At 47.6% G+C, this 18408-nt stretch overlaps 1 protein-coding gene across 7 annotated transcripts; it reads left to right on the plus strand.

Annotated features, from left to right (window-relative positions):
• The first annotated feature begins 804 nt into the window (after positions 1–804).
• LOC102023269 (calmodulin-like protein 3) lies at positions 805–15044 on the plus strand. Of its 7 annotated transcripts, XM_013513788.1 has the most exons (12): positions 918–1032; positions 1123–1268; positions 4445–4598; positions 5807–6009; positions 6130–6301; positions 6847–7156; positions 7475–7644; positions 7725–7887; positions 8531–8738; positions 9668–9839; positions 13030–13114; positions 13786–15044. In XM_013513788.1, the coding sequence occupies exon 12, from the start codon at positions 13863–13865 to the stop codon at positions 14310–14312; it is 450 nt and encodes a 149-aa protein (XP_013369242.1). In that variant the 5' UTR covers positions 918–1032; positions 1123–1268; positions 4445–4598; positions 5807–6009; positions 6130–6301; positions 6847–7156; positions 7475–7644; positions 7725–7887; positions 8531–8738; positions 9668–9839; positions 13030–13114; positions 13786–13862; the 3' UTR covers positions 14313–15044. The 7 variants fall into 7 exon arrangements, 2 of the variants coding, with proteins under 2 accessions (XP_013369242.1, XP_013369243.1); XR_001233872.1 differs by lacking the exons at positions 13030–13114; positions 13786–15044 and adding an exon at positions 2143–2412 and having other exon boundaries at positions 805–1032; positions 9668–10598; XR_001233873.1 differs by lacking the exon at positions 9668–9839 and having other exon boundaries at positions 816–1032; positions 13786–13799.
• Positions 15045–18408: the final 3364 nt, after the last annotated feature.

An 18408-nucleotide genomic window follows, 5' to 3' on the forward strand; every position in this document is an offset into this window, starting at 1 on the left:
ACCTGTAAAGTCGCTCTCGTGGAGTTCTGGAACTTTCCACAGCAAACCTGTTCTGCAGGATCCCAGCCCATTCAGCAGGGACTGCCATGCCCCATCCTTGAGAGACTCTGTGCCTGCCCCCTGGGGCACCCATGCCAGGGCAGGTCCAGGCACCACCAAGTTGGCATGGAGCTGTGCCCTGGGCAAGGCTATGTTTACAGGAGGGTAAAAGAAGTCGGGAAGCACCCTCCCCTTAAAGATTACTCTCTGAGGGAAGCCGAGAGACAGCAAGTGTGGGGTTGCAAGCAGGCCTGGCCACATGTTGAACGAAGCAGGGCCAAGACGTGTCCCAGCAGGAGGCTAACGAGCCCAGGCAGAGCCTGCGAGGTCCTGGGGTGCCGAGGGTGGGACTATCACCCCCTAAAACACCTGTTTCCTCCAGACTCAAGTCCTCCATCCCCTGCCATCTCTGCGCCTCTCGTCCCAGCATCACCCCCTCCCTGGCAATGCAACTGATGCCCAGCGCCCACCTCCTCAGCCTGTTCTCTGTCCCTTCTCTGTCTGTGCATCCAGATGCCAGTAGCTCCTGGAAGCAGCTGCACCCCCTCATGGGTTAGTCTTTCCCTCTTTCACCTGCAGCACTATGTACACGAGCTCACAGCCTTTATCACACCCTGTGGTGGAGTTTCTGTGCACCTGTCTGTGACCCTAGCCTAGCTTGAGACCAGGAAGCAGACCCTCTTCATCACCTGATAGGGTTGAATCCCCGTGTAAAGAATGCATGAAGGTGTCCGTGACCAATGGCCTGGGCGTTTTCTCTATAATCCTTTTAGTTAGTGAGGGCTGGTCTCTCACAGAGGCTGCTTTGAGGGGTCAAGTAAATTAGCTAAGTAACCCAACCCCATTCCCGATCAGGTGCACAGCAGACCCGCCCCTTCGCAGGCTACCTCAGCCTGGTGGAGGTTGGAGCACATGCACGCTGGAGCTGATACTGGGGCTCCAGACACAGCAGCAAGCAAAATGCACCCAGCAGATGGAGGCTCTTGGTTCCAGGTGAGAGTTCCCTGGTCTAAGCCAGTGTTCATTTCATGTGGACACGTTTAATGTCCATTTGTTGATGACCCTTTCCCTGCATTCCTGCAGCCAATCCCAGCACAGTAGGTATGGTTAACCACACTTCAGTGACTGAGAACCCGGAGCACAGAGAAAAGGTGCCGGCTTTGTGAAAGAGAAGCTGGAATTAAAATTGACTTACGTGCCACTTGTCACATGCAGGCGGCCTTATGAATGTGAGTACCTTTCCGTGTGTGTACAGCTCCTGTTCCCAGCCAGAGGTCTGGCAGCTCTTTGGCCCCCTGCCCCACTCACCCCTTTGTGTTCCCAGAGTTGATCACCACTGCCTTGGGTTTTACACCAACTTCCAAACATTTTAAGCCTTTTCCACAAAATTTTTCTCAGGTTTTTCCTAGATCTCTCTCCTGTAGGCAAGCTAATCGTAAAAGACATTTATGCTTCTGCATTTTTATCCACCACTAAAATTTTCCCAACTGTTATGTATTACTTTTTTACAAATCCTAAAGTCTCTGACTTTCTCTTTTCCTTCTCTTTTTTCTTTTCTGTGGTAAGCTCTACACCCGTGTCCCTTCCCTTAACTCGGTTACATTTTCAGAAACATTCCTGCTGCCGCTGGCCCGGAGACTCCGAAGTCTCACTGGTGTGGCTGCTTGTGGTCTGCTCTCTTCTTCCCATAGGATGAGGCTCTCAATGCCCTTTCGGGGCCTTCCTAGCTGCTTTTCCTGTCTTTCCCACAACTGTGTCCAGACAACTATGAGTTTCTCAGAAACGCCTTCCTGCTTCTCCTTTTGGGAAGATACTTTTCCCTGTTCTGGAACATGCTATCAGCTCTAACTAGCTCACGACAATGAAGTGACTATGGCATCTTTGCACTCTCTCCATTTGCTCCAGTTTTATCCTTTGCTCAAATATCCATACCAGGCTGACAACACCTGATTGCCTGGACTGGGTATAGCAACTTTGCTGCCGCTGCTGCCCCATTTACCTGAGAGGAAGGAGATGTTAATGTGCTCTATCTATGTGCCAGGTGCTGTGCTAGGGCTTGATGTATGACCTATCTTGTCTTCACCATTCATTCTTATTTTACAGATGAAGTGATTGGGGCTTAGCAGTGCCACGAAACAAGTTCATGGAAGAGCTGGGATTTGAACTTAGGTTGCCTTATGCTAGGACGCAGCGTTGCAGCACTCATTCATTGTCTGAGAACTTCAGCTTCATCTGTGAGCCCCCGAAGGCAGCCAAAACAGCTCTCAGGGATTTGCTAGGACTCAGCAGCAACTTGCCAGAGAGGCACAGCTTGCCATCAAAACTTAGTCACGCGCACCCCCGTGAAAAGGATTTAGCACAGCCCTGGCACAGGTCAGGGGGGTGCAGGTGGCTGTGGAGTAGTGGTAAGATTACAGGATACGTCCAGAGGAGGAGGCAGTGCAATCTCAGCTCTGCCTCCCACCCATTATGGGACTTTGGCACACATAACCATGTAGTCAGTGACTTAAAATTTAAATTCAGTCACCTGGTAAACGCACTTGGTACTCAGAAGGCTCTCAATGTATTTCTAGTCAACCCTTGGAGACAATTTCATCAAGAACTCTATTAACACAATGTCTTTTCAGCATCGCTTTGACTGGCCCATATTTATTTAAATTTACCATTGTCTTCTTATCTTCTGGAACATTCTGTGACAAACTACCTCCTGATTCTCCCTGCGCTTTTTCTCATCCTTAATAACTTCGCCTTTGATAGTTAAATACTTCTTGATTTGAGTTTTGATTTTTTCCCTTTATTTTTATTCCAATATCTTCACTTTTATTTTAATGTCTGTGTTCTTTGTTAAGCACTTGGAAGGAACGATTTGATTCTTAAATCTCATTAGCCTTACTTTCTTTAAGTACTTCCTGTATTTTTAAAAACCATATCTGAACCACATTCTGGCAGCTTGAAAAGAGATAAGAGCTCTTTTCTTTCCTTGATCTTCCCGCTCATTATTAAAGTGTAGTGACTTTAATTTGTGGTGGGAGTTTGCCCCTCCTGCCCCCGCCTCAACCTCCCCCATAAATGGGCTCGATTTTGTGCATATCACACGGTCAGAAAGGACAGATGTTGATGTTACATGTTACACACTCTTTTTTTCTCCTCCATAAATCGTGTGATTTATATGGGCCCATTTCCCTTTTCTGAGTACATTCCAAGCTGTCATCATTTACAGGAAAATAAGCTTTTTACAACTGGAGTCCACTAAATCAATTCTAAATATTTGGTTTCACTGCCATTGTTGTTCATTTCCTCCCACTATACTTTTCCCAGATATGCATGTAAAATTCCTTCTTAAAGAAAAATTCCTTCTTTACACATATGGGATTCATAGATTTGCAAGTCCCTATTTGTTTAATGAAAGGCAGGGTTGGGTGGGAGTGAGGCATGGAGCATAATTACTCAAACCCGGCCTTCCGCTGTCGTGCATCTTCCACGTCTGTCTCATGTGGAATTGGAATAAAAATGAGAGGGGAAATTCAAAGCCTAGATAAAGAGGAGCCAGGGTCTTCTCTCCCCCAGCCCGCCTTCTGATGAATAATGAATACATGGAAGGAAAGTACGTGATTAAAATAGAAAATTCTGACAACATTTTAAATTCTGTTTCTCCTGATCCGTTTTGCAAAACAAAATCCACTCTCTCTACTGATCTGAAACGCACACCAAGCTTTTCATCTGCAAGGATCCGGCCGCCTTATGGGTCTGGGCCATCTCAATCCAGTTTATGACAAGGTCTCCAAGAGAGGTTACCTCCTAGCACCGGTTCCCTGCTCTCCTCAGAGCAGCAGGGTATGGTTTCTTTTTTGTCCTCATTCAAGCCCGTATTTCCTCAGGACTCCCTCGAGCTCGGTATTGCAGTAGGCAAGGTAAGTAGCTTCTCTGAAAAGACTTTTTCTTCCCTTACTCCTTTTGTTCCCCCTACCCCCCATTTTTCTGGTGCCAGGAATTGAACTCAGGACCTCATGCTTGCCAGGCAGGCACTGCACCACTGAGCTAAGTCCCCGGCCCTGTCCTCCCTTCTTTCAACCAAATTCTTCAGCATGTTTTATCCCTGCCTCATCCACAAAGCTCTCTGTGCAGCTGAAGATTACCCATGGTGACTCTTAGCCAAACCGAAAAGGAAAAACCTCAGAGCTCAGCATCCCAGATTCCCTCGTTTCTTCCTCAGGTGCTAGGGCCTTAGTATGTCTTCACTGACTTCTTTTGGGCCACACCCATTGTCTGCCCATTGCACCTCCTGAGAAACTGCCACATTTCCTAGGGGTGTCTTTTCTATGAATCACCAAATTTGGCCTCTTCTCAGCATGCAGTGCTTAAGGTTGGGTGGGGCCCTTCTGGTCCCCTCTGTATTTCTTCACAGGTGAGATGAGAAGCTGTCTGCGCTCTTTGTTTTACAAATGAAGAAATCCGGCACATTGAAACAGCGAAAGAAACACGGGTACTGTGGGCTGAATTATGCCTCCCATAAAGTTCACGCTTCGAAGTTCTAACCCTGTCTGTGATGCTGTTGGGAGGTAAGTCCCTTCTGAAGCCGTTAAGGTGAGATGAAGTCAGGAGGTTGGGGCCCTAAAAGGTCATTTTTTCACATAAAAATGCATCTCTAGTATAAAGTAGTATTCTGAGAGTTCTCACTACGGTAGAGGCGCAGCTGCTCTTCGGAACCTCCTTATGTCTTAATGACCTACTGTGCTGCTGTGCCACGAAGCTCCTCCCAGGCCCATTTTATCAATGAGAACTCAGCCACAAGAGCTGCACCTTACCTGGTAGAGGTATTGCAGAGAACCTGACTGCTTGGCGGCGGGTGGGGAGGCCGGAGTTTGGACGGCCTTGGCCCTGCCCTTTACCTTCCCTTGCCCCTATGCATCTTTTGAAGGACCTCTGCAGAGTTCTAGGGTTTCAGAGAGTAAGGTTAGAACCAGGTGGGTAGCTGGGCATGATGGCACCCGCTTATAATCCCACTTATTTAGGAGGCTGTGGCAGACAAATCACAAGTTCAAGGTTGGCCTGGGAATCGTAGAGAGACCCCGTTTCAAAATAAAATGAAAGGGAGGGTGTGCATGGCTCCAGGTTCGATCTGCAGTACAACAAAGCAAACCCACAGGGGCTGGGGATTTAGCTCAGCGGCAAAGCGCCTGCCTGGCAAGCGCAAGGTCGTGAGTTCGGTTCCTGGTACCGGAGAAAAACCAAAAAAACAAACAAACAAACCAAAGCAAACCCACAAAAAAGCACTAGAGTAAGTGACTAGAGCGGGACATGGCAAAATGGAGGTTGTACTTCATCAAAGCCCTTTGTCTCCTTCAAATCCTTTGTCCAGGGGCTGAGTTCACGCCCCAACTTTCTCTACATGTTACACGCTTAACCAGCAGGCAACACGTGCTACATGAATGCTTGAGCTCCACATACATGCACACACATATGCACACCTTCTTATATTAAATGCTAGTGCTTTCATCACAATCATAAACTTCAAAGGTTCAGAACTTGGAACAAAATCTCTCCTTTTTAGTGAGCTCCATATGCTTCCGAGAAGATCAGCTTGTTCTCTTAGAGACAATGATCTCACCTTTGGTTATGGGGGCTTAAAGTACAGATGATTCCACTTAGTCGTCAAATGCATCTTGGCAGGAAGAGATTTTAGCTGGCAACCCGAGCTTCTCAGCAACATTACCTGATTTCATATTTTTGTCTGTCTTTTCTTTTCTTCAAAATGCCGAACAAAAAGTTTGCGAGGCCAGCACACAACACGAAGCCCTCCCAGGATCACCCACTTCTCTGCGCCCTGCCCTCACCTGCCTCTGCTCCTAATTCCCTCACTGCTGCCGTTCAGCCCCGACACCGGCAGGGACACTGAGTGAGTTCACGGTGAGCTAGCTACCCAGGCAAGCTCCAAACCCAGCATATTCCACAAGAAACAGCTCTTCCTGGGTAAGTAAGAACTCCACAAATAAGTTTTTACTTATTTGGCTGCTTTAGGTTATACTTATTACTAATCAGCTTTTGTTTGGCGTGATCATTTATTCCTGATTTAATTATACTTGCTCTTAGGAATCAAGCACAGGCAACTTTCATGCCCCTTAGACTGCCCTGTAACTCACTGACGTCAGAGCTGATCTCAGCAGTAGAAGCCGCTAAAGAACTCAATGTGCTGAGAAAACAGCCTTGGTGCAGGGTGGATCAGCTTGAGGGTGAGCTCGAAAACCAGCCTGCTAGAGAAGAGGTAGGCCTGATTGATGTGAGACACGCAACATCTGGACACAATTTGATTGCTTGGTTTCCACAGCACCTGGTGGGCTTCATGCTACAGCTAAGGCCTGGAATATACCCGCAAAGCTACCTCCGCCTACGGCCATGGAGAAGGCAGGAGGCCAGACAGGAGGCTCTGGGAAAGTCATTCTTTCCCAACTTCCTAAATGATGACTACTTATCAGATTTTAGCTCACCAATCACAGCTCTGTTCCAGAACAATGATCTCCTCCCTGGCCTTGAACTCCCTCTCAGTCCAGAGCCCAGCCCTATAGAATCTTGAAGATTCACATAAGACTTCATAAAAGTCAGCCAAAGATCTGGGTCATGGAGGGAATCTGGAACAGTCTTTCATAAGGTGGGACAGGAAGGCCAAGGATGTGTGGTTCCCACCGAAATTCCTGCTATCTGTTGAGAGAATCCTCTCCTAGCTGCAAGGATGACTGGGAAAGTGTGTGTGTGTGTGTGTGCTCTGATCAATGTATATTGGAACATAAAACAAGTAATATCTATTATCAGGTCAACCCTGGCCTTAGAAAACCTGAAGAATCAGAGATCTGTTCAACACCATGGACACAGCTTGGTGCTGTGCTATTTCTACAGAAGTCTGATCAGCTCTTTAGTAGCTCGTAATTGCTTCTTCTGTCTCTTTGTCTGAATCACTGTCCTTGGAGATATGATTGTGAAATGCAAGAATCCCAGATCAACAACATAAGCCATGCACTCCCTGCATATTCAAGCATGTCCGGTCATTTCTGAAAGATGGAAAGTCATTGATAAACATTTCTGATACTAAAACCAAAGACCTGAAAGTGTCTCCAGAGCACAGGTAAGGTGAGAAGACAGCCCAAGATAAATAGTAGGCAAGGAGATTATTTGTGGTTATTTGTGAGATTATTTGTGTGGTTGATTATTTCTTAGCTGATTCTACAGTCACTTGAGGAGTGCCCCTCCCTCTGTAGTAAACTCTGAGGTCCTGACAAAGAGCCACTGGTTGTGCCTCAGTGGGACCACTCCCCAGGACCTGCTTCCCATCCTCTATGCTGAATCTCCCAAATCACCTCTTCATCTAGTTCCTCCAGATGGACACTGGTTGTACTATCGGCCTAATTTCAAATTCAACTTTATGCCTGGATTCTTTTTCTAGTCGTCTTCACGGATTCGTTACTAAGACAGAAGTTTCACCTCAGCCTTAGATCTGTCAGCACTTATCATTTCAATTATCCCTGACCTCTCTGAGCAACTCCTGGGTGGAGACCATAATGAGAAGGCAGATAAAAGTGTCAAAAGAGCAGAGGTTATAAAAGAAGTTGTGAGGTAAGTTCAGGCTTCAGGAGGCCTAGACAGCGTAAGTAGTGTACACTGTGGGAGAAGGGAACTTTCTTGTACCTTTACAGAGACCTGAAACAGGAGAAGCCCGCTGGCAGACGTCTACAGGTGTGAGGCATCAGCAGCTGCTCCCAAGGACCAACAGAGAGGACATTAACCCCAAGGAACCACATAGCAAACTGCAGAAGAGTCAGGGAAGAAATAACCAGTAACACAAGGTGACTAAAAAAGGTACTTGTGCAAAACAATTTAAGGCATACCATCAAATTTTTTGCACTATAACCGGAAGGAAAGAAAAAGTTCGAGTAATTCTTCCCAGGCAGGTAGAGCAGAAGATGCTCTTTTATGACAAGACCCTCCTGTCTTATTCAGTCGGCATATACTGGTTGGTGCCAGGACTCTGTATTAGAGGGTGTGACAGAAAAAGAAGTAAAAAACAGCATTACCTTTTATGAAATTTAGATGGGAAGAAAAAAAAAATAAGCAAGTAAACAAAGAAATGAGTAAGGCACAGTTCAGAGTGATGAGCTATGAAGAAAGTAAAAGGGGAATGAAGTAAGTGTTGGGGTGGAAAATGAGGGTCAGTTTACAGTAAGTGGTTAGGAAAGTTCTCACATGGAAGTGACGTGATTTTCAACTGCTGTGACGTGGAGCCACTAGAACACTAGGGGTAAAATGCCGGGGCGGAAGGAGCAGATCATGCAGATACTGAATAGCAAATCAGGGTGGAAGTGTCCAAGGAGCAGAAAGTAGGCTGGTGTCCGGAGCATAGTGATGGAGGCTGGTGATGAGACAACAACAAGGGAGATAGGAAAGGAAGGCAAGATGGCTACCATAGGGATTTTACTTGAAATCCAAAGCGATGCAATTACAGTGTTTTGAGCAGGAAATGGCATGCACTGGATGATGAACAACAAAGGAGGACCAGTTATGAGGTTATTGGATCATTCTACCCAGCGATGATGACGGTGGCATGGTGCAGTGGAGGCATCCAGATACATTTTCAACATAGAGCTGAGTGACCACGTCTGAAGTACAAGAGGAAAAGAGGAATTCAACATGACTACATTTTGCTCTGAACAGTTGAGTGATTTGAGTGTTTTTTTGTTTTTGTTTTTGTTTTTGTTTTTATTTTTATTTTTTGAAGAGATAGGAAGAATGGGGAGGAAACAGTTTGGTAGGGCAAGAAAACCAAGAATTTCCCTGGGTCACATTGACTTGGAGATGCTGACTAAGCACACAGGGTAGGTATTAAGTTGGCAAGTGGATACGTGAGGAGCTTGGTGGAAAAGGTAAGACAAAGACATGATTGGCCAACGTGCATGTCTCCATACTTTCCTGCACTGAGGCCTCCTGTACTGGTCAGTCACTTTTGCAGCTATAGGAGAAAAAGGTTGAAGACTGAGTTGGTGATGACAATAAATAGGACAGAATGCCAGCTGAGGGTATGGGAATCAGAGGATCTAGATTCCAGTCCAAGCTTTCAACTTGCTAGTCACCTCACCCTGACTCCTACGCATATGCCATCTGAAACACAGAGATATAAGAAAATAGATGAGGGTAATTGTTCCATGGCTATTAATTGAACCCATATATACTAACTTTGTATTTATATTGGAGAGCAAAGGATGTGCTTGAGCAAGTATTAGCCTAGTGGGTGACCTGTCAGGAGAAGAAAAGGAGCATCCCACGGCCACCTGCAGGCACACCCGTCCTAGCAGGGCCTCAGGAATGGAACCGGCCAGAGAAGATGGGAGAATCCTGCTCCATATCTCTTTCTACAGCACCTAGAGGGAGAGGCACAATCACACACATACTTAACAAATTCTTTTTAATAAAAGCTATTTATAACTCCAGTTCAGACAAATGCAGTAAAATACCACAAGTCTCTTGTGTTTAGGGTTTCTTGTCTTCAAAGGAAGGAACGCATGTGGGTTCCTTTAATGTGTATCTATATGGTCTTCGTTAGTTTCGTACTCTGTAAGGCCAACATTGTCCTACATGATTCCAGAGTCTGCGGCACCTCACACCGCCAGGATTTTGGAGGATTTGACATCCAGTTCAGATCCCTGCTGCCCAGCACTCCAAGGCAGTTGTCTCCAATGTATCCATGGATCTTTTGGGGAGCAGGGTATCTCAAGACCCTTTCAGAGGACCTGGAAGGTTATTTTCATAAAATACCGGTGGGTTTTTGTGTTTTGTCTTTCTCACAGTGCTGACATTTGCATAAAGGTCAAAAGCAGAGGCAACTGTGAGCTCCTTGGCCTGAACCAAGGCTCCTTTACAGTTAGTCCTTGCATTCATCATGGCCGTCATGTCTCATTAGAAAAAAGCCAGATTCACTGAAAATGCCCTTAGAGAAGCAGTAAAGGTATTAATTTTATTAAATTTCCATCTTAGGGTGCACAGCATTATTATTTTGGGGAATATTAAAGCACGATGGTTGTCACGAGGAAAGCACATGTCTGATTAATTCCAGGAGTGGCAAGGCAAACTTTTCCATAGAATACTACTTTCGTCAGAAATAACAGCTGACAGACACACCGTGGACACTCAGCTGTAACACTTGGCAGATGGTTTCCCAAAAATGGATAAAGTGAGTCTGTCAGTTCACAGAAGACAACAGTTTGTTGTCAACAATAAAATTTGAGACTCCAAATGAAAATTGGAATTTTGGAAGTTTTGCATTTGACACGGTGGACTTTCAGTTTTCCAACACCGTAAGATTTACCTAGTCAGGCGTGGTGGCACATGCCTGTAATCCCAGCACTTGAGAGACTAAGGCAGGGAGATTATCTCAAGTTCAAGGCCAGCCTGAACTACATAGTGAGAGCCCGTCTCAAAATAAATTTTTTTCCAGTGGGATTGGTGGTAATGTGATTGAAAAATGAAATCCGAATAAAAGAATCTGATTTTTTAATGTTACATATGTAAGGGTTCAACATTTGTTTTGTTTTTTTTTTTTTTTTTTTGGTTTTTCTCCGGTACCGGGAACCGAACTCACGACCTTGCACTTGCCAGGCAGAGGGTTCAACATTTGGAAAATCTGCAGAGCTAGTGAACTGATATTTTCTAAGTGACCATCGCATGGCATTACCTAATTACATTTGGATAAAAGATCCATTCAAAGTGCAAAACAGACCAATGGACTTCAGTGGGACAGTATGAAAAGTTAATTGATATGCTCACCAATTCAGATACAACTAGCATCCGAGTAACTATGGCTTGTCAAACTCTGATGTAACATCAAAGAAGACTATCCACAATTTTCTTTCAAAACCACTGAAATGCTCCCTTTTTCCCAACTGTGTCTGTGTGAACTTGGATAATATATACTTCAAAAAGCATTTTGCCACAGATTGGAAGCAGATGAACATATGCTTCCATAAAGTCAGACATAAAAGGGATTTGCAGAGCTGCTTTTTAAAATGCCAGTCTTCTCTCTGTTCTTCATCTTGAAGAATGCATTTTTTTAAAAAAAGTTGTTTATGTGAGCAAGTAATGTATTTTTTAAAAATTTCTGGAGGTGGTGTTCCAGGAATTGAACCCAGGGGCCCTCTAACACTGAGCTATATGTCCGGCCCTTTTCAATTTTTATTTTGAGATAGGATCTTACTGAAGTGTCCAGGTGGGCCTCAGATTTGCAGTCTGCCCTGCCTCAGCCTCCTGAGCAGCTGGAATTACACTGCACTCAGCTTTACTTCTAAAGTTCTAAATATATCATCATATTTAAATATTTAACTATTTCAACATATTTAACTTTTAAATGGATCCTCAGAGCCCATACACACCCACCCAAAATGTGTGTGTGTGTGTGTGTGTGTGTGTGTGTGTGTGTGTGTGTGTTCATGCTGCAGGGAAGGGAACCATGTATGGGGTGAGAGGCAGCAGGGAGAGAATTAAGCCAGGAAATTAGAAACATCCCCTCTACCATAGTTTCTCAACTTGTGAATTGCAGCAATCTAGGCATCACAAGGCAGGCCTTTGTGAGTCATGCCTGCTAACCCTGCTTAATGTCCTTACTGAGTTCTTCAATGTGGCTTTTTGAAAAACACATTAGCAGAAGCTGGCATTTGAACCAGAGCCACACCCCAGAACCCACCAGTGCCGGGGCGCCTCTTCCCCTGGTTCTAGGTAAAGTGGGCCGGAGGCGTGGATAGAGTCCTGACCAGCCGTGAGTCCTCGCCCATCATGGGACTGACCCAGCCACAGGGTTTCTGCTATGCCGGCCCCTGCTCTGGGCAGCTTGCTGGCCATTTGCCCATGGGAAGCCGGTTCTCCTGCCTCCTGCTATGGCCCTTGTATTACTTCAAGAAGTTGCTTCTCCAGCAACAAGGAGAGAACATAGGAGAAAAAAAAATGTTACCCTCCGATCCCAGAACACTTTTCCAAGGCTGCATACGGCCTCCCCATCACTGGATCCTGCTGTCCCGGTGCTTATACCCCTCTCTTCTCAGGAAAAGATTCAAGTTGTGGGGGATTCTTCAACCTCGCTGATTCTCCCAAGCAAAAATCTTCCTTCTTCTTCCCCGCTCAACCAACAGGGTCTGGGCTTAGTGGGAACCTTCGTTCGGGTAACTTCTATTTTGTTCCCACCTAAAGTTTCCTCCAAACAAGGAAGAACAAGGTTGCTGTGCATGTGAATGAAGAAAGAAATGGTGTTATAAATAGCTGAGTGGGAAAAGGGAGGAAATTCAGAGTGAAAAAATTAATATTCAAGCTATTATCCTGCCACATTTTTTCCTCAGTAAACCCAGGTCCTTCTAAGCGCATTTACCCCCTCAAAGACCTCTGACCCTTATTCCTCCATATCCAACAAAAGAATAAAGGGTCGGCTCCACATTTCTGTCCAGTTTGAATTTTCCTGGATTCCCATTGAAAAAACAATCTTTTCTGCCTCTCAGAAGGTCCTTTCCCCAGGTCTCCTGGAGCTAGGAGATGAGTCCATGTGCCTGGTGAGCACCCAGGGGTCCTTCTTGAGCCCATGTCCTCTTGAAGATGCTCCTCTGTCCGGCTGTGTCTCCACTCCACCCAGGGCTTGGACATGCCCTTGCTGAACACTTCCAGGGTGCCCATGTGTGTGTCTGAGGATAGCGTGGGAGTCCCTCCTCAAGTCCTGCAAAGTCTGCATCGTTTGTCCTCCACATTGGTTCCCTTTCTGTCCCCCAGCCCCACCATCCCCTCCTCTCCTGCAGGGCCACCCTTGAATGCCTTTCTGCAGAGAGGCTGTCCTTGACAATGATAGAGGTGACCGTCCCATGTCTTCTCTGTCGTTACCTTTCATTCCCTTCACAGCACTTATCAAAAATCTCTAATGCCTTGTTTGGGTTTTTCTGTCCATTTACTCACTAACTCTCTGTATCACCACTGCAGTGCGACTTCAGGAGGACAGAGGTGGCCTGCTTGGAAGAGGACTGCCCATCACGGTCCCTCAATGAACCCGAGAACAAGTGACTGAGTGAGTGAAAGGGTTGGAGAGAGTCTTTTTCCATTTGTGTCTGTTCTGAAGATAAGAAAACACTGCTTTTACCCAGAGAAAAAGCCTTTGTCCTTCTCTGAAAACTGTCTGGGTCCCCAAAGCTTTGGAGACCGAGGCCGGGAAAGGATGCTCCTTTCAGCAAAGACAATTTCTATTTTTCATCCTGAAAAAAAAAAAAAAAAAAAAATTTCAGATGAAGAGGAAAATGGGGTGTTGGCTGGTTATTTTATTGAGTGAAGAGGAGATCGGGGGACAGGCAGAAGACTAGGGAAAAAAAGGGGCAAGGGCAAGGAGGGATCCCAGGTTGAGTTCTCTCAATGTTGATCCACACACCTAGACAGAAGATGTCACTGCCGGTGGCTCCCGCTGGCCCTGTGGGTGTCCGAGTGAAAACTGCCTGCCTTTCATATAGAGGGGCTGGCATCAGCTCAATCAGCAGGCTGCCCTGGTTGCTGCTCCTGGACGCCTGTCTAAACAGGACCTGGCCTTCCGGCAACCACAGGGGCGGGGGTGTCTGCGGATGGCAGCCCAATCCCGCCAGGCTGGAGGTGGGGGAGGACTCTGCTCCTTCTTAAGCTCCGGCAATTCAAGCCAGGGCTAGAAAGCCAGACAGACAGCCGCCCCTCAGACCTGCCCCTGTCCTTCCGCAGAAGAGCCCAGCCTGTCCCAGAGCTCAGAAGCAGACCCAGCCCGGACACCTCTACCACGCCACCCGCGCCCTGCCAGCATGGCCAACCAGCTGTCTGAGGAGCAAATCGCTGAGTTCAAGGAGGCCTTCTCTCTGTTTGACAAGGACGGCGATGGCTGCATCACCACCCAGGAGCTGGGCACTGTCATGCGGTCCCTGGGCCAGAATCCCACAGAGGCTGAGCTCCAGGGCATGGTGAATGAGATCGATCGGGATGGAAACGGCACGGTGGACTTCCCAGAGTTCCTGAGCATGATGGCCCGGAAGATGAAAGACACGGACAGCGAGGAGGAGATCCGGGAGGCCTTCCGCGTGTTCGACAAGGACGGCAACGGCTATGTGAGCGCTACCGAGTTGCGGCATGTGATGACCAGGCTGGGGGAGAAGCTGAGTGATGAGGAAGTGGAGGAGATGATCCGGACTGCAGACACGGACGGAGACGGGCAGGTGAACTATGAGGAGTTTGTCCGCATGCTGGTGTCCAAGTGAGGCTCGAGCGGGTCTGCTGTGCCCTTTCCACCTGGCTGGGCAGGGGCCGCCTTGTGCTACAACAAGAACCTCACTGGTTCTCTTCCATTCTCCTCAATGGTTTCTCCTCCATTCCCAGCTTCCTCGGGGTGCTGCTGTTTCTCCAGCAAAGTGGGTTCAAACCCACCTTTCTACATCTCACCTTTTGCATCTCTTTTTCTGCCACCTGCCCGCCTGCTCTTCTTGCATAACGCAGAACACTGTCACGCTGAGAAACTGTACCTCTTCCACGGTGCAGGGCTAGACCCGGGGGGAGCTGCCTCTGCACGGACAAAGGGCCAAAGGACCTGTAACGGCTTCACTTACTGCAGTACATCAGGACAGGTCCAGTGGCAGCTCAGAGCCTCTTGTGCAAGCACAGAACCGGGGGAAACGGAGGCCTCAGTGCCTGCCAGAATTCCTGGGGCTTCTCGGACCGAAGACTCCGCCTGCTGTCACATTTGAACGACATCTTGGCCTTGGAATGGGGGATGCTGATAAAAAGTGACCACTGAGGTCAGGCCAGCTAAAAATCATCTCTTCCTTCCACACAGCACTTGCTTGCTCCAGTCTGTCTTTGCTAAATCTCTGTGATTCATCTTTTGAAGCTGCGAGTAAAACTGGGGTCAGTTGTAACATGTTTGTATTCACGTAGGAGAGAAATCTGAATGAAAGGGAAAATGCAGGGAAATAAATGAGACACTGGCATTCTTATTTTGTCTCCTTGTTTCTGATTCTGACTGAAATGAACCTGTTAGATCCAGGGCATAAATCAGGGAGAGATCTGCATAGTTTTTGTGCTTTTTGAACATGCAATGAATTACTATATTGTTGGGTATAGTTAAAAAAGAGAGAGAGAGAGAGGTCTGTCTATGGTAAATCTTGCATATTTACTTGAGGATAATGAATATAGTGGGAACATAAAATAGCTAGAAATGCATGTAGATCTCCTAAAAAGCCTGTGCTGATCACAGTCGAGGAGCTCTGATGATTGATTTTATTTCTCCTATGTCTTCTCCAGGTGTTGTAAGATACACATTGGTTAGAAGACCATGAGAGGTCAGGGTGCTTACTGTGAGACATTCCTAGCACACCGTGGTGCAAAAGCAATCCAGAGATGGGCAGTCCTGTCCCCGCCTCCCAGATGTCGGGTCCCATCCAGAGGCTGAGGGACCTCACCATCCCCTTGTAGGGCAGCGTTTGTTCTTGGATTCTTTGTCTTGCAGATGAGGAAGCTGAGACCCAGGGAATGTAAGAATCAACCCGGAGTCCCACAGCTAGTGACTGAATGGCAGAGCTGGGGTTTGAATGCAAATCTGTGCCCTGACCATTCTGCTACCCAGCCACTCATGTCCTCTGTGCTTCCACCCTGATGATGATAATATTACCCCACCCCAGCATTTGCGAGGATTGCGAACAATATTCTTAACACACGTGGCATGCAGCACGTGCTTACCAAGTGACATCTACTATTACTATCACCACTAAGGATCCCTTCCAGCGCTAACACTCTGTGGCGTGCCAATAAACGTCTGCCCCCTACACAGCCTGAGGGACATAGATAGAGAGGGGACAGGAGCAGGCTGTCTCGTGCCATCTTGGTTGCTGAAGGGACACTTGAGTGTGGCATCTCAGGTAAGAACTGACCTTGCTACCAATTCTCTTACTGGGAGAGGTTCAGGCCTCGCTAGCTGAGCTAACCTCTTCTCCCCTGAGTTGGGGTTGGTTGGATGCCTCCTGGGACAAGCCCTTTAAGTGCTGGGACATAGCGTCCAGAGGACAGGAGGCAGCAGCTCTCTGGGATGGGTGGGACGAGCACAAGACCGAGACAGAGGTTTGGTGGTGAGTTCCAGAGCCACCTGCTGAAAGGAACATGACATCCCCTCCAGGGACAAACTTGGATCTCAGCGTCTTTCATAAGATATCTCCTAAATTGTGCAAGACTGAAAGGATGGAGGTTTCCCATGTTCTTTCTGCACACTGTAAAGAACCTGGCTAGAAGGTTGACACTGAATGCTCTTCTATTGAGGTATAGGCTGAACAAGCACTTGTAAGTATCTGGGCCAACTCCCTCTGCCAGTGCTTTACAAGAGGGTGGATGAAGGGGTTTTTTGTGTTTCCCTCCCAGCCTCCCAGCAGTTTAGTTGAAACAGATCCTTTTTATTATCTCCCACCCCACCCTCGAAGCACACATGCCTGCGTTGTACAGGCCTTAGGAGCCTTCATGCAGAACGCCTCCGTCTGGGTGGGAGCTAGCAGGGAGATGCAAAGGCCCCCACTTGCTCTCAGCCCAGAGCTGACGGGCCTCTGATCCTCCCAGTTGGCAGAGCCGTAATTAGCAGGGCTCCCTTTTTACTGCCGCGGGAACTAGGAAGCAGCAAGGTCTAGGCAGGACGCATGGTAAAGCTGAATGTGTGTCATCCCTCCCCTCGGTATTTTCTCCCCTGAGCACAGTGTTTAAGAAATCCTCCTTTCTCAGGGAAGCACAGCCATCTGGCCAAGTTGCATCCCTCCTGCTCAAGCCCGAGGCTCAGTCCCTTTCCCAGCAGGAGCCACCATAGTGACACCTTTCACCTAGGTGTGAGGGTCAACCTTTAAAGAAATTAACCTGGGCTTTCTCCTCTTTCCATTTTCCCTTTTCCCTCCTTTTCCCCTTCGTCCCCCTCCCAGGAATGCCAGGGCCGGAGGGAGGCACAGTTGGGCTGTTGCTCTGACTCCACCCCCCATTGACAGAGTCGAGACTCCTTGGGAGGTGGTTCTCCACTGGCCTCGCCAATGGGTACAAAACCCACAGAGTGTGTATCAAGCTCTCCCCAGGGCTGGCGGGACCGTGGACATCAGGAGTGGCAGCCTCAAACTCCTAAACTCTGACATAGTTTACCCAAGGCAGTGTATCCCGTCACACAATAGGCTTAGGATCCAGGGCTACCTGGGGCATTCACGTGCCGGCACTCAGACCCTCCCCCAACACACTGTATTTTCTATTCCTTTCTTCCTTCCAGCCCTGACCAGACCTCTAAAGATTCTGTCCTGTCCCCAGACACCAATACAGATATTATTTGCAAAATGCGGTCACTATCATTAGAGACGGGTTCTCGCCCACTGAATAAAGGCAGGAGGAGGTGAGGGAGGGGGACGGAGCCACCAAGAAGTCCCTGATGTTCAGGACACGGAGAGGAGCCAGCCTGTGCCCGCATCAGACTCAGGGGCACGCTTGTCCCGGACTGACATCTCCTTCCCCTTTCAGTCATTGAGTAACTAGATTTGAACAACCTCCTCTGAATCCCAAAAAGGTGTTGTCTGACTGCAGCTCTGCAAAACATTCCCTCCACCTTTGGGGGAAGGAATTTATAAATATTACCTCGGCTTTCATCGAGCTCCCTATAAATCAGGACTTGCGGCTCTTTTCCTCCCACGCTATAAAAAGCACGCCTCTGACTCTCAGGTTTCCAATTTTAAATCAAACATAGCCCAGCCCTGCTGGCTCCTCTTTATCCTTATAAAATCCAATGGCTTGTCCAACGGCTCCCAGAACCAGCCAGCTAAAAATGAGCCCATAGCTCCCACTGCAGAAATACAACAACAGAACTCACGTGTGGGGTGGGAATGACACATGCCACATGCCAAGTGAAGCACTGGGAATGCGAGCTGTGTTTCTCCACAAACGAGGCAAAATATAACAAGACAAAACCAAAAACTGTCTCGGAGAAGTTCTGGGCCCAACCCACATGCCATCCTTCCCATCATCCTGCTTTTCTGGTGGTTGTTTTTACAGCAACTGGTCTTCAGATCTAGAGTGGGCAGGTCTGGACTGGGCAAAGGAGCAGGGGCTGGCGCCACTGTGAAAAGTCTCCCCTGAGTCCCTCCCACCAGGTACAAGGCTGGGTGCTTGGTGCTAGATGGAATGGGGACCTTCCTCAATGGGCAGGGAATGGAAAATCTCGAAAAACACCTGAAACAATGGCAGGGTTTCCACAACCAGAAGAGAAAGTACAGATGGGAACAATTAATGACCTGTAAACACCTTCTTCGGGTCATTTGCTTCTTTCTAGGGCACTTAGAAACATCCATAAAAGGC

This window comes from Chinchilla lanigera, unplaced genomic scaffold (assembly GCF_000276665.1).
Source record: "Chinchilla lanigera isolate Chin_1 unplaced genomic scaffold, ChiLan1.0 scaffold00020, whole genome shotgun sequence".
NCBI lineage: Eukaryota > Metazoa > Chordata > Mammalia > Rodentia > Chinchillidae > Chinchilla > Chinchilla lanigera.

What these genes read in the sequence shown, in the direction of transcription:
- LOC102023269 (XM_013513788.1), top strand. Translation starts at nt 13,863, where the DNA reads ATGGCCAACCAGCTGTCTGAGGAGCAAATCGCTGAGTTCAAGGAGGCC.